The 14,424-nt window shown below is 54.2% G+C and overlaps 2 protein-coding genes across 7 annotated transcripts; both read right to left on the bottom strand.

Annotated features, from left to right (window-relative positions):
- Positions 1 to 224: 224 nt before the first annotated feature.
- TNFSF13 (TNF superfamily member 13) lies at positions 225 to 3,546 on the bottom strand. 6 transcript variants are annotated; one of them, XM_075994131.1, is made up of 7 exons: positions 2,626 to 3,541; positions 2,219 to 2,297; positions 2,028 to 2,075; positions 1,751 to 1,869; positions 1,387 to 1,525; positions 1,058 to 1,151; positions 225 to 414 (listed from the first exon to the last, which is right to left on the bottom strand). In XM_075994131.1, the coding sequence occupies exons 1-7, from the start codon at positions 2,881 to 2,883 to the stop codon at positions 384 to 386; spliced, it is 768 nt and encodes a 255-aa protein (XP_075850246.1). In that variant the 5' UTR covers positions 2,884 to 3,541; the 3' UTR covers positions 225 to 383. The 6 variants fall into 6 exon arrangements, with proteins under 6 accessions (XP_075850246.1, XP_075850244.1, XP_075850245.1 ...); XM_075994129.1 differs by lacking the exon at positions 1,058 to 1,151 and having other exon boundaries at positions 2,626 to 3,546; XM_075994130.1 differs by lacking the exon at positions 1,058 to 1,151 and having other exon boundaries at positions 225 to 868; positions 1,387 to 1,489; positions 2,626 to 3,545.
- Positions 3,547 to 4,019: 473 nt separating this feature from the next.
- TNFSF12 (TNF superfamily member 12) lies at positions 4,020 to 14,079 on the bottom strand. Its single transcript, XM_012776223.3, has 7 exons — positions 13,824 to 14,079; positions 13,592 to 13,639; positions 12,975 to 13,050; positions 11,953 to 12,006; positions 11,834 to 11,869; positions 4,987 to 5,111; positions 4,020 to 4,806 (listed from the first exon to the last, which is right to left on the bottom strand). Exons 1-7 carry the CDS (start codon positions 14,019 to 14,021, stop codon positions 4,555 to 4,557), a joined length of 789 nt encoding a protein of 262 aa, XP_012631677.1. The 5' UTR covers positions 14,022 to 14,079; the 3' UTR covers positions 4,020 to 4,554.
- Positions 14,080 to 14,424: the final 345 nt, after the last annotated feature.

The following is a 14,424-nucleotide window of genomic DNA, read 5'->3' as shown; positions in this document are numbered from 1 at the left end:
CGCAGACGCCACGGGGAGGTTCTGCCCTGAGCGCTACGCAGGGCTGCGCCTGCGCATATCAGTTGACCTGGCCGCGCCCGGGTGCGCCTGCGTGTTTCCTCACGCCCCGCGGCGTAGCCCTGTAGTCTCTTTGCTCGTGGGCCTTTGCCTGGTGGGCCCCACAATGCCTTGGTCCGGCGGGGCTCTCCAAAGGAGAACCAGGAAGGCAGGGAGATCCCGGTACAGGGACGGCGTTGAGGCGAGACAGTGGGGGGAATGGAGCCGGGGTATACATTCATTATCTTTTATTTAACTTTAAGCAGGGCTTGAGCAGAAACAAGAGGTCAGAGGAATGAGACAAGACCAACACCATGGCGTACGATTCATCCAAGGGTCCCTGGAGATCAGTCCCAGCCCGGAGGGGCTTGAGGTGACCTGCACACGCCAGGGAAATGGAGAGCATGAAAGGCAAACCTTAGGACCCGGAAGGGACCGTCGTGGTCGTCGGGAGCCTCATGCAGACTGGCACATAATAGACAAACCTCTGGAGATAGTCATGGAAACGGGCCCATTAGATGGAGAGAGGGAAGTGAAAAAGAGACTTCCAGTGGGGTAAAGAGGCAGAGGGTACCTGGAGAGAGGTGTGGCATGGGAAACCAGGGGTTTTCCCTAGCGGAGGGAGGCTTCGGGGACGTCTGCCAGTAGTCGGGACGATTCCCTCAAACTGCCGCTAGATGGTGGTGCTGTTCTGGATGCATTCCAGTGGCCCCATGGCAGGCTTGGACAATGCGGGGCAGCCGCCCCCTCTCCCGCCCCCACTCCACCAGCACATACACAAGAATTTGGGGCAGGATGGGGAACAGAAGCAAGATATACATAAAATCAAAGTCTGGGGGGTGGGAGTAGAAAGGGAAAAGGGAGAAACAGAGAGTTACGAAGTCAAACCCAGGAAGAGGCCTCTGTTCCTGCCCACTCCCTATCCTTTGTCTCTTCAGCTTGAGGCTGTCTACGGTATGTACCCACCCCAGTCTTCCAAGCTCAGAACCACCTTTTATAACACAATCACAGTTTCACAAACCCCAGGAAAGTTCCATGTGGAGAGAGGCTAAGTTTTGCCCTTGCCCGGGGAATTGTGACACTCAGAATGTCCCCTTGGTGTAAATGGAAGACACCTGAGAAAAGGGAGAAAATAGATCCTCAGTGAAGCACAGCCATCCAGATACCCCACCTTCTCCAGCTCCACCTTTTCTCTGCCTCCTGTAAGGACGACCCAGATATTCTGTGCTTCATTTCTCAGATCTGTGTCTATACGCAGGCTTCCAACCCACTGTCATAGCATTGCTGCCCCCAGGTCTGAGATATCCTGCTCTCCTCCTGTCCCCCCTCTGCTGCCTGAATGGCTCTCACCTGCGCTATAGCAGCTATTGTAGGCCCGGTCTGGGTTGGAGGGCATACTTCGTATACATCGGAATAGAGTCTCCTGCTGTCCCTGGCCTTCCCGAGACACCACCTGACCCATGGTGAAAGTCACATCATGAAACAGGACCTGGCAGGGAAGGGAGGAGATGTTGAAGGAAACAGGATGGCACAGCTCAATCCTAGGAGGCCTCCATCCCTGACAAGGGAGCCAGGGAACTAAGAAGGGTCTTCTAAGTTTGGTGGGAACAGAATGATCAGGAACCCTCAGAAGCAGGATGTACAGACTCTGAGAAAACAGCAACACGCAAGCCTCTGGGGCCCCACACGAGGCTCAGGCTATGGCTGGGGTTACCTGGCTATACAGCAGATAAACTCCAGTGTCCCAGACTCGGACAACGTATCCTTGAGTTTCCAGTCCTCTCCCACGCTTAAGAGCTGGTTGCCACATCACCTCTGTCACATCAGATTCCTCTGGAGGCGAGGGGTTTGGTGGTCAGGATTTCTTTGCACTCTCAGATGCATATCGGCTCTCCCCTTTTCACCTATAGGATTCTCTTGGGCCCATGTGCCAGCCCCAAAGTCCTAGTTCTTGCCCCTCCCAAAAAGCCATTATTTAAAATAGTGCCTACCCTTGGAGGTGATGTTAATAGGAACAAGGTGCAGAACTGAGCGCTTCTCTGAGGAGAGAAGGAGGGAATCTCAGCAGCGTCCACCTACCCCAGTTGCCCTGTCGTCAGCCTCCACCCTCACCCTGGCTGGGGCTGACAGTTCTCATGCTGCTTGATCACTTCCCACCCCTGCTGCACCCTGGAGGCCTCACTCTTCTGCTTCTGGGTGAGCACAGCTCTCCTTCTCCGGGATCTCTCCCCATTCTCCCAGGCTTCCAGGGCATCAGGGCTCTGCTTGTGGAAAGAGGGTCAGGGTTAGACTAAGATGCAAGGGTCCCAGACAGCCTTCCTTCCCAGTTCTCCCCCACCCCCTGAATGCCTCAGATCTCTCATGCACCTTTCTCCAGCACCCTGAGTCTGGGTGCTGGCTGCCCTCCAGGATCTATTAGGTATAAGAAGCATTAACCTTTAACAGCTTTCTTTCCTGGAATGGCCACTCCCTTGACTTCCAAGCCTGAGACCCTCTCTTGCACCCACTTGAAACTTTGCATACCAGGAAGCCCAGAGAACCCCCTGCCACTCAACCTTCTCTCCCAGACACCCTTCTCCCCTTGCTCACCTGCTCCCGGAGGCTCTGCCAGGGATACCCTTCTCCCTTCTGGGAGGGCCCTCCGCTCCTCTGCAGCCGGCTCACCTCTCTCCTTAGGCTTTGCAGCTCTGTTTGTTGGGTCAGCAGAGCTATGGCACAAGCCACAGCTCCCAGAGCAGCCCCCCAACTCAACCAGAGGGCAACCGAGAGTGCCGGCTCTCGGACCGGGCCCCCCATGTCGCCTGGGGACCCTTTAGGGGCTAGCAAGAAAGGAGATGAGGCTGGCATGAGCTGGGGACCCCACCAACAGCTGTGGCCTCAGGAGTGGGATGGCAAGGAGATGGCAGGGAGGGTAGGGGTGAGGGCAGTGGTACAGAAGGGAAGAAGGGTGTTACGCAAGGGAGAAATAAAAAGGAACTTGAGAATAAAAAGGAGGGAGGAGGAAAGCAAGCTAGGGGTACTATCAGTGCCCCTGGCACTCCGTTGTGGGGCCAGTGTTGCCTTCAGACCCCTTTACCCTCCCCAGCCTCAGGAGAATTAGGTTCCAGTCCCTCTACGAAGAACAGGGCTGCCAGTGACACCAAGGAGGAGCGGCCAGTGCGCAGGAACCCTGGGGCAGCCCCAGAGCTGGGGGAGGGAAGGTTGGCTGGCTATGGGGCATGGTGCCAGGAGCTGGATGGGGGGCCAGGCTGGCAGTGTCTGGGGCCGCGGTGAGGGTGCGTCCTCTGGCTCAGGCACAGGAGGGCTCTGGGGCAGTTTGCTAGGGGTGACTGAAGGTGGGGAAGGAGAGGCGGGGTCAGTAGGAAGAACAGGGGGCACGGAAGCAAGAATCTGGCTGAGTTCTGGGGTGAAGGCTGGGCCGGGTTTGTTGGAATAAGGCCTGCACTACTCCCTGTGCTAAACTTGGCAAGCAGGACTTCCTGTTTCTCGAGAAAAGCTCTTACATAAGGCTCTGGACAAAGAGACAAAGAGGCAGCCCCGGGCCCCCAGCCACTGCAGGGGTTCTCCTGGTACCCAGGGGCCCAGGCTCCCGAGCCTACTGACTTTGAGCCCCCTCTGGGGCTTCCCCCGCCCACCTTCTAACCAGGGCCTGTGCCAGCACCTGCTGAATGCCCCAAGGCCACTAAGAGGAAGGGCTCCTGCCCCTCCCAGCCAGGGATTCCCCCACAGGAGGAAGTCCGCCTCTTAGGGAAATGAGGCTGCTTGTGCACCTTGGGCACAGGATTGATTTTTCTCCTGGGCGGTGTGCCTTTCTACTCTCTGCTCACACCTGGGGTTGCAGGCATGCAGGGCCCACTCCGAAGCCTGAACAGCAACCTGGAATTCCAGCTGTCCTGCGCCCCGCTGCCCAATGCCCAGACCCTCTTCCCATGGCTCTCAGCTACCCCAGAATGTCCCCTGAATCCCAATAAAGAGAGAGACCATGACTTATTCTCTTTAATATCCACTCATCAACATTTTGTCACAATAATATTAAAAATAATATCTGTTTTAAAAATCCACAGGGAATTCTCAAGGCAGGAGCTTGTCCTGGCTTCTCACCCCTCACATCTGGTAACTCTTGGCCTAGGCCCAGCCTCTTCTGCTTCCTGCCACCAGGTAAAGCCCCTCCTAGTGCCTGAAGCAGAGTCTTCTGGACCCATCCTTGCCCACAGAGTACAGCAAACACAGTGTCCTGGGGGGCTGTGGCCAGGAGGAGTTAGGATAAATGGAGGCCTCAGAAGATCAGGGGTTTGGGAGCTGGTGAGGCGGAGAGTTGGAGGTGGGGCGTTGTAAGGGAGAATGGGAATGCTGTATTTATGTGGGAGGGAAAACGTGAACGAGCCCTGACAGGCGGCAGAGGCAGGGGCAGGCCAGGAGCCAGGAGCAGCTGAGGGTGGGGCAGAGGAGACCAGGGTGCTCTGAGAGCTCTTGTGGGGAGCCAGCAGCCTGGGACATCTGCCTGGAGACCAGGGCCCCTCAGTGAACTTGGAAGAGTCCGAAGTAGGTGAGGAAGGGGGCAGCCTTGAGATGGGCCCAGGGGAGGGTGCGAATCCGCAGGGAGGACCCTGGCCGCAGGGGCAACAGCCCAGACACCTGGCAGAGGCGAAGCTGGGGCCCCAGGGAACTCGCTGCTGTGGCCGAGAACTCCTCCAGGCAGCGCAGGGCCAGCATGTCATCCACCAGCAAGTCCAGCTTCAGGTAGACAGCCTTCCCCTCATCAAAGTGCACCTGGAGTGGAGGAGGCAGGCAGCGTCCAGGCCTCTGCTGGCTCTTGCTCCAGTTTCAAATTTCCTTAGAGACGTAGGCATCCCATCCTGCCCAAACCCCAAACTCTCCCTCCCTAGCCTTCCGCTAGTCCCCCACTCTCCCCTGGTTCCTGCTTTACCCATGGAGCCAGGTGAGGCTTACCTGACAGTACAGGTAGTAGAGTCCAGCCCGGGTGACTATGAATTCCCCGACCTGGCGGTCATAGCGCAGAGGGCTGGAGCTGTTGATTTTGGCTTCCTCCCAGCCACTCACTGTCCCGTCCACACCTGAACATGGATGTTCAGAGATAAGGAAAAGTCCTTTTCCAGGACTTTCCCCATGCTTCTCAAGGATCTATTGAGGGTATTAACATTTGGGGCCCACCTTACCGAGAAGATACATAGATCACCCAGGGCAACAGCAAAGCCATACACAGTGGGGCCCATAGTGTAATCGGATTATGTGAAGAAATCTGACTTATGTGACCAGCAGGAGTTAGAGCAAACTAACCAGTGGTCGCTTCTGGGGAGAGGAGTAGGATTGAAGATGTGGAGGCTTTTATGTCTTACTTTATCTGTGTCTATATTGTTTCTTTTTTTTTTTTCCTTTTTTTTTTAAGGGTCTTATTCTGTTGCCCAGGCTGGAGTGGACTGGTGTCATCATAGATAACTGCAACCTCAGACTCCTGGTCTCTAGTGGTCCTCCTGACTCAGCCTCCCGAGTAGCTGGGAGGACAGCTTCATGCCACTACACCCAGCTAATTTTTATATTTTTTTGTAGAGATGAGGTCTTGCTATGTTGCTCAGGCTGGTCTCAAACTCCTGGCCTCAAGCAATCCTTCCACCTCAGCTTCCTAAAGTGCTGGGATTACAGTCATGAGCCATCATGTCCAGCCTATTTGCTTTTTTTTTTTTTTGAGACAGAGTCTCACTTTGTTGCCTGGCTAGAGTGCCGTGGTGTCAGCCTAACTCACAGCAACCTCAAACTCCTGGGCTCAAGAGATCCTTCTGCCTCAGCCTCCCGAGTAGCTGGGACTACAGGCATGCGCCACCATGCCCAGCTAATCTTTTCTATATATATTTTTAGTTTGCCAATTAATTTCTTTCTATTTTTAGTAGAGACGGGGTCTTGCTCTTGCTCAGGCTGGTTTCGAACTCCCAACCTTGAGCAATCCGCCCGCCTTGGCCTCCCAGAGTGCTAGGATTACAGGCGTGAGCCACCGCTCCCGGCCTGCTTTTTATTTTGAGACAGTCTCACTCTGTCACCTGGGCTAGAGTGCCATGGCATCAGCCTAGCTCACAGCAACCTCAAACTCCCAGGCTCAAGCAATCCACCCGCCTCAGCCTCCCTAGTAGCTGGGACCACAGGCATGTGCCACCACATCCAGCTAATTTTTCTATTTTTAGTAGAGATGGGGTCTTGCTCTTGCTCTGGCTGGTTTCGAACTCCTGACCTTAAGCGATCTTCCTGCCTTATCCTCCCTGAGTACTAGGATTACAGATATGAGCCACTGAGCCCAGCCTCTGTTTGCTTCCTTTATGTTGAAAATGTACACATACATTGCTTGAATTATTAAAATTAAAAATAATAAAATGGCACCCAAATGTCCAACTGATGAATGGATAAACAAAATGCACATATCCACACAATGGAACATTATTTGGCCATAAAAAACGAACGAAGTACTGATACATGCTACAACATGGACGATCCTTGAAAATAGTAGACTATTGGTTGCTTAGGGCTGCGAAATGGTGGGAATAGGGAAGATGGCTAAAGGGTACAGAGTTTCTTTTTGAGGTAATGAAAATGTTCCAAAATCACTATAGTGATCTATGATTATACAATTCTGTGAATATATTAAAAGCCATTGAATTGTATACTTTAAAAGAGTATATTGTATGGTCTGTGACTTATTGTCTCAAGCTGTCATTTAAAAAAAACAAACCCAGCCGGGCGCGATGGCTCACGCCTGTAATCCTAGCACTCTGAGAGGCCTAAGCGGGTGGATTGCTCAAGGTCAGGAGTTCGAGACCAGCCTGAGCAAGAGCGAAACCCCGTCTCTACTATAAATAGAAAGAAATTAATTGGCCAACTAATATATATAGAAAAAATTAGCCGGGCATAGTGGCGCATGCCTGTAGTCCCAGCTCGGGAGGCTGAGGCAGCAGGATTGCTTGAGCCCAGGAGTTTGAGGTTGCTGTGAGCTAGGCTGACGCCAAGGCACTCACTCTAGCCTGGGCAACAAAGTGAGACTCTGTCTCAAAAGAAAAAAAAAAAAACCCAAACCCTAGAGCTAGGGTAATTGCGAAGTGCAAAGAACAGGAATAATGAAACAATAGAGCAGGTGTCAGGCAGCATCCCAGCTCCTCCCCAGTGTACCCTTCCTCGGTTGCCACTGTCATCTCACAGGCTTGCTCCCCAGAAAACTCCTCCCAGCCGGGCGGGCGTGGTGGCTCACTCCAGTAATCCTAGCACTCTGGGAGGCTGAGGCGGGCAAATTGCTCTAGGTCAGAAGTTCAAAACCAGCCTGAGCGAGACCCAGTCTCTACTAAAAATAGAAAGAAATTAATTGACCGACTAAAAATATATATACAAAAAATTAGCCGGGCATAGTGGCACATGCCTGTAGTCCCAGCTACTCAGGAGGCTGAGGCAGGAGGATCCCTTGAGCCCAGGAGTTTGAGGTTGCTGTGAGCTAGGCTGACGCCATGGCACTCACTCTAGCCTGGGCAACAAAGTGAGACTCTGTCTCAAAAAAAAAAAAAAAGAAAAAAGAAAACTCCTCCCAGGGTCCCTGCCCTGGCTACATCTTCCTAGGCCACCCAGTTTAAAATCACCAGCCCCAGCCCTGCCTGCACTAATCTCTTCACACCATCCTGTTTCTTTCATAGCAGTCCCTAACATGAGAAATTATCTTGTTTATTTATCTATGTGTTCGTTTGGGGTCTGACTGCCCCTTGCCAGAGAGCAAGGATGATCACAGGATGGAGGATCCTCTTATGTTGTCTTGTTCCCACTGTAGCCTCGGCACCTGGAGCTGGGCTTGGCCTGAGTGGGCGCCCAGTAAACCCAGGCGGGAGGTCTGAGGGAAGGCAGTGGCCATGGCTGGCAGCCCCCTCCTCGTTTGGGTCCTCCCTGGCAAGCTCACAGGTGCTTGGGCAGTTAGTTGCCTTCCCCAGCCCCCTTCCTTTGCCAGCCATAGGCTCTGCCCTCACCATCTTTTCAAGAGAAAAGTAACTGTAACTCTCGCTGGGAATTTTTTTTTTTTTTTTTTTTTTTTGAGACAGAGTCTGGCTTTGTTGTCCAGGCTAGAGTGAGTGCCGTGGCGTCAGCCTAGCTCACAGCAACCTCACACTCCTGGGCTCCAGCGATCCTTCTGCCTCAGCCTCCTGAGTAGCTGGGACTGCAGACATGCGCCACCATGCCCGGCTAATTTTTTATATACATATCAGTTGGCCAATTAATTTCTTTCTATTTATAGTAGAGACGGGGTCTCGCTCTTGCTCAGGCTGGTTTTGAACTCCTGACCTTGAGCAATCTGCCCACCTCGGCCTCCCAGAGAGCCAGGATTACAGGCGTGAGCCACCGCGCCCGGCCTGAATTTTTTTTCTTTTCTTTTTTTTTTTGTTTCTTTGTTTTTCGAGATAGAGTCTTGCTCTGTCACCCTGGGTACAATGCAGTGACAGTAGCCTAGCTCACAGCAACTTCAAACTCCTGGGCTCATGCTATCCTCCTGCCTCAGCCTCCCAAGGAGCTGGGACTATAGGCGTGCAGTGCTGCACCCAGCTAAATATTTCTGTTTTTAGTAGAGATGGGATCTCGCTCTTGCTCAGCCTGGTCCTGAATCCCGGAGGTGAAGTGATCCTTCCGCCTCGGCCTCCCAGAGTGCTAGGGCGTGAACCACGGCACCTGGCTCGCCAGGCATTTTCATTTCCACCTAGCGGTCACCACACCTATACTCTGGGGAGTTCAGATCTGAGTCTCCAGCCCCTTCCTCATCCTGCTACCTCCACTGTCTGCCTCACCCCAAACTTGCCTTAACCTCTGTATTCCACATTCGGATTATGGTTATGCCACTGTGTGGGTGCCCAAGCCACCCTTTCCTTTACCTACTTCATTCATTGCTCGCCAGTTCCTATCAATTCTGCCTCCTAAATAGCTCTGTCCCGTCTCTCTCTGTCTGGTTTCTCACTGGGACTATTCTCCAGTTTATTCTCCACACAGAGCCACAGAGATGTTTCTAGAATGCAGACATGAGCAGACCTCACCTTGCCTCATTCCTTCCGATGGCTCACGTCAGGACAGCCCACGCTGTGGCCCAGCTGCTGTCTTCTGCAGCCTCACACTCACCTCATCCCTCTAGTACTTTCTGCTTCCGAGATGCTGACTTCACAATCGGCCAGCCTCATCACATTCTTAGCAAACCCAAGGCATCTTCACCAGTGGCTCCTTCTCCCTGCAATGCCCTTGACCCCTTGCCCATCTCACACTCACACTTCCGAGCCCAGCGGCTGTTGCAGGGAGAGAGTCCCTCATTCCACAGTACATAGCTGTCTGTCTTCCCCCATGCTGCCATGTATCTTTGACCACTTCTATTGTTGTTCGTGTCATATCACACTGTAATTACAAATGTACATGCTTGTTTCCTCTCCCAGACAGTGACGCCTTGAGAATATGTCTGGGGATCAGTCGCTGTGGGTGCCTAGCCTGGCTCCTAGCAAACAGCAAGTTCTCAGTGCATGTGTGTTGGCTCAATGAATGAATGAGTATCTGAGTAACTGACAAAATAATTGGTCTACACAGAGGGGAGGAAGGCTGGTCACAGCATGAAGAGCTGGGAGGGGAGAGAAGCTCTGCTCTCTTCTTCCTGGCATTCCTGAGCATGGAACCAGCCTGAGCAAAGGCTGCTGCTTGTGGCTAAAGGGCATGGTGTGCCTGGGACCATGGAAGAGTTGCCTGCTGACACGTGTCTCCAACCACAGACGTCACATGGATATTCCATGCTGCCTGGCAATTCCACTTTCCCCACTAAGCTTGCTTTCATACTCACTGGGATGAGGATTTTTGTACCGTCTCTCCTCAGACCTCCTGCTCCTGTCTCCCTAGTTCTCCAGAGGGTTTGGAAGTGACCAGGCAGCGGCTCCCTCATCTCCCCCACCAAATCTACAAATCCATCAGTTCTCATGTTCTCCTCTGACCCTCTAGATGGGATGATGGGAGATGAGTCCTCTCTTCCTTCTGGAAACCATCCCCTCCCACATTTTTGGATGTGGCCCCTGCAGGTCCCCCTCACCCCTGCACCAGCAATCTGGCCTCTCATGCAGACCATATCCAGTACACAGGCACACTCTAGCTGGGTTCAAATCCTGGCTCCGACACTGAGCATCATTGTGACCTCGGACAAGTTGTGTAACCTCCATCTGTAAAATGGAGGCAATTGAGGCGTCTTCCTTTTAGGGCTGTCGTGAAGATTAGCTAAGACCAAACACGTGAGTGCTAGACACAGTGCCTACCCAAGTGCCTACCCTCAATAAATGTCAACTAAGATTAAAGTCGTATTGCTGACAGGACTAAACTTTTCTCTGATCCACATCTCCCTGCACCTACTTATTTCTTTGCTCCTTGTTACAGAGAAACTTCTGAAAAGGTTTGTCCCTGTCTCTGATTCCTTAGCTCCCATTTTCTTCTTGACCCAGTCCATGCTGCCTTCCGTCCTAACGACAGCACTGAAACCGCCCTCGTTAAGGTCAACAGTTGAATTTTATGTTAGCAAACCCAGCCTCATTCCTCTGTTCTCATCTCATGTGACCTCTCAGCTGCATTCAACACAGACAGCCACATCCTCCTTGAAACAGTGCTTTCTTTTAGAGTCCAGGACACCACCCTCCCTGGGTTTCTTCCTCTCTCTCTGGCTGCTTCTCTGTCTCCTCTGCTGGTTCCCCTCCTCTGGCCCACTTCAACATGTCCAGGAGCCTCAGCACTTTGTTCATGGGGCCCTTCTTTCCCCTGCTGTCTCACCCAATCCTGCGGCTTTAAATGCCTTTAAATACCATCTGTCTGGCCCTGACTCCTGATTTGTATATACGTCCTGGCCTAGTCTGAGCTAATCTACCATGTCCAGCCAGCTATCTGTGGAATTTACTTGTTATCATTGTTTATTTTAGACATCTCAAAGTTAATTATTATTTTATACACCTCCCAACCTATTTCTTCCCTGGTCAACCCCATCTTAGGAAAGAAATGGCATCATTATCCCCAGAAACTCAAGTCAATAATCTGGAGGTCCCTTTCTCTTATTCTTCACATGCAACCCACAAACAAGTCTTCAAGCCACATGCTGAATCCACTCACTTCTATCCACCCCTGCTGCCAACCCTCGTGTCTTGCCTCCAAGCCTACACAATGGAAGGACATTCCAGGTGAGGGAACGGTATATGCAAAGCCCAGAAGAGGAACACAGGGGGCAGGGGTGTTGGCCCTGCATGCATGGAGAACGCATAAGGCGTGCGGGGAAATGAGGCTGAGACCAGACCACAGAGAGGCAATGCAATAATGCCAGTGCGCTGCAGAGGGCTTTGCTTGGCAGCATAGGTTGGACCCAGGGGAAGGGTAGGGGAGTGTGGAAGGGGGAAGGAGCGAGAGGCTGGAACTGAGGTTTTGAAGTCACGGAATGGAGGTGGGGGTGTGGGGTAGAAATGGAAAAGATGAGCAGACACTGGAAACATTTTGAGGAAGAAATGATCAAGGTAGGAAGACACATGGAATACGGGTGAAAGGAGAGGGAAGAATCAAAGGTGCTTCTTGGAGAAGAATGAGGGCTGAAGGAGACAGCTAGGCAGTGGCTTGGTGGGAGGGGTGAGGTCCCTGCCAGGATCAAGCCCTGAGGACCTTCATGAACTGCCTTCTGGGGTTCCCAGGCAGAAGGCAGGGAGGAGGGTAGGAAGCCAAAGGTTTTGAAGGGCCCCTTTCCCAGGAGGCCAGTGCCCTGTGGGGGATGGGCTCTCACCCGCCTGCGCTCCCTCCTGTCCGGGTCGTGGGTGAACTGTAAGACAGGAAAGCATCAGTGTCATCTGCCCTGCCCCTCTGCGGCCCCTCCTCCCTGGGCATGGCTCACCCATCACCCACCTTCATAGTGGGCTGCAATTGCTTTGCGAGTCCGTGTTTTCCGGCCTTTAGGTGCTGAGAATCAAGGAAAGACAGATGAGCAAAATGGGGCCCTCTGGGACCCCTCCCCCAGCCCTGTTCCCCTCTCAGGGATCCTGGCATCCTCATTCTTGTTCAGACTCCTGGCCTCAGAATCTCAGGCCTCATCTTCCTCCATAAGTAGAGTGACATATAATTTATCATCCAAACTAGGATACTTTTTTTTTTTTTTTTTTTTTGAGACAGAGTCTCGCTTTGTTGCTCAGGCTAGAGTGAGTGCCGTGGCGTCAATCTAGCTCACAGCAACCTCAAACTCCTGGGCTCAAGCAATCTTGCTGCCTCAGCCTCTCGAGTAGCTGGGACTACAAGCATGCGCCACTATGCCCGGCTAATTTTTTCTATATATATTAGTTAGCCAATTAATTTGTTTCTATTTACAGTAGAGACGGAGTCTTGCTCTTGGTCAGGTTGGTTTCGAACTCCTGACCTTGAGCAATCTGCCCACCTTGGCCTCCCAGAGTGCTAGGATTACAGGCGTGAGCCACTGCGCCTGGCCCAAACTAGGATACTTCTGAGAGCAAAACAGGACACCATTAATAACCACACTGCAATAATGGGTACAATAATGGGTACACACCGGGACAGTCCCACAAAGCCTGGATACAGGGCCATGTGGTCCTCCCATTCTCTTTGCCTATTGGGACCCAGGCCTCCCACCTTGGCTCCAGGGGTTCTCTTAACTCCTGGCCATCCCCCCTTCACATTTGGAGTAGGGTCTGAAGAAGCAGGTCCCTTTGAGGGAGGGCCAGAGTCCCCAGGTGGGAGTGTTTAGCTGCGTGTCTCCGGACCTCCCTCCACTCTATGGGCCTCACTTTCTATGTGAGGATGATGGTTCTGCTCTGCCCACGTATGGGGCTGTTATGAACAAAAGCAATAATGAATCCAGAAGCCAGTGCAGACTCTCGCTGCTGTTATTCCCGAGGTTGGGATAGCGGGATGCTCACCACTTCTGCGAGGCCGAATTAATCGGTTCAGGAAAGGCACGGGCTCCCGACTTTCGTCTCTCTGGGGTTTCAGTTCCTAGGGGAATTAAGGGCAGGGCTCAACCAGGGACTCCCAGAGACATAAACTGAGACACGGGGCCTATCAGCAGAGCCACCAGCCAGCAACAGGCACAGAAGTCTCAGGGACAGATCACACCCCTTGACCAAGTGTGGCTGGGGGCAAGGGGCGGGCAAGGCGCTGGGGATCAGGCCCTGTCCTCACCCCATTCTCAGACCAGCCACACCCTCCCCAGCCCCTAGAACCGATGCAGACCCTGTAGGCAGTTGGCACATTGCACACAGCCCCACCCACCGTCGGCGTGCACACGCCCTGTACACAACAGCATCCCTCCTCCCTGCTTACACATCCCACACTCCCATGTCACCCCCAGCCAATGAACACTTCAGACTCAGGTGGCACAAGCCCAGCACAAGCCCCCTTACACACAGTTGTCACTAGTCACCCTCTCCCGGCCCCCCCCACACCCAACACACACCCACGCATGCACCATCTTCATGCACACTGGCACACTTCTCATGCCCAGCAGCCTGCAGACAGCGCCCACACACCCACTCACCAGAGGGTCCTGGTCCTCCTCTGCCACCAGCTCCCCCTGGGAAGGCTCCTGCTGGGAAGGAGGCAGCGTCACCCTGTCCTCCTCCACCTGACACCTCACCCTCCACCCATCCTCCGGTGCCCTTGCCCTCAGCCCACATGGCCCCCAGCCTTCAGCCCACACGGCCCCCAGCGGCTCCTCTGCAGTCTCTGCTCCTAAAGTGCCCAGGGAGGGGCGTGCAGCGGGGCCTCACCTGAGCAGACAGCGATGCCCGGCTCCCTAGGCTGACCGCGGCCAGCAGGAGGCCAAGGCCGACCAGGGCCAGGCCCAGGCCCAGCATGAGCGGGGCCAGCAGGGCGGTGCCCGGCTCCCCCCGGCGCCCCCTCCGCCTCTGGCTCCGACGGGCGGCCATGGGGGCGGGGGGCTGTGCCTGCCTCACCGCCCCCCCCATCCCGGGACCCGAGGGATCGGGGAGGGGGAGCGGGCGGGCGGGCCGGGCTGGGGAGAGGGAGGGGCAAGGGAAACAGGGCGGGAGGGGGGGACGAGGACAGGAAGCCGGACGCTGTTTGTGGGTGATTAAACTCCGAGCCTGTCGCCGAGCGCGGCGCGGCGCGGACGGGGTGGGCGCGCAGCCGACTTCAGAGCCCGGGCCGCGCGGGACGGCGCGGGACGGCACTGCGGGCAGGCGCCCGAGAGGCAGTGGGAGCAGAAATGAGCAGGAACTCCACCGGGCCTGTGCGCGGCGATGAGGCTGCGAGGCCCCTGGAGCCCCCTCGAGGGAACCCGGGGCCGGGCTCGTTATTCCCTCCATCTGCACGGTTAGGGCCGAGGCGCCCTCCTCCTCCTCCGCTGCA

The sequence above is a fragment of the Microcebus murinus genome, chromosome 18, assembly GCF_040939455.1.
Source record: "Microcebus murinus isolate Inina chromosome 18, M.murinus_Inina_mat1.0, whole genome shotgun sequence".
NCBI classification, from domain to species: domain Eukaryota; kingdom Metazoa; phylum Chordata; class Mammalia; order Primates; family Cheirogaleidae; genus Microcebus; species Microcebus murinus.
Note: the sequence above shows the minus strand (reverse complement) of the source record. Positions and strands in the feature narration are given on the sequence as shown.

Coding starts and splice junctions, on each gene's coding strand:
- TNFSF13 (XM_075994127.1), bottom strand. CDS start 2,883: ATGCCAGCCTCATCTCCTTTCTTGCTAGCCCCTAAAGGGTCCCCAGGC. Junction 1,870..2,027: donor TATTAACATCACCTCCAAGG/GTAGGCACTATT, acceptor CCTCGCCTCCAG/AGGAATCTGATGTGACAGAG. Junction 869..1,386: donor CAATAGCTGCTATAGCGCAG/GTGAGAGCCATT, acceptor CCCACCCCCCAG/ACTTTGATTTTATGTATATC.
- TNFSF12 (XM_012776223.3), bottom strand. CDS start 14,021: ATGGGGGGGGCGGTGAGGCAGGCACAGCCCCCCGCCCCCATGGCCGCC. Junction 13,051..13,591: donor AGGAGGACCAGGACCCTCTG/GTGAGTGGGTGT, acceptor TAATTCCCCTAG/GAACTGAAACCCCAGAGAGA. Junction 12,007..12,974: donor AATTCGGCCTCGCAGAAGTG/GTGAGCATCCCG, acceptor CTTGATTCTCAG/CACCTAAAGGCCGGAAAACA.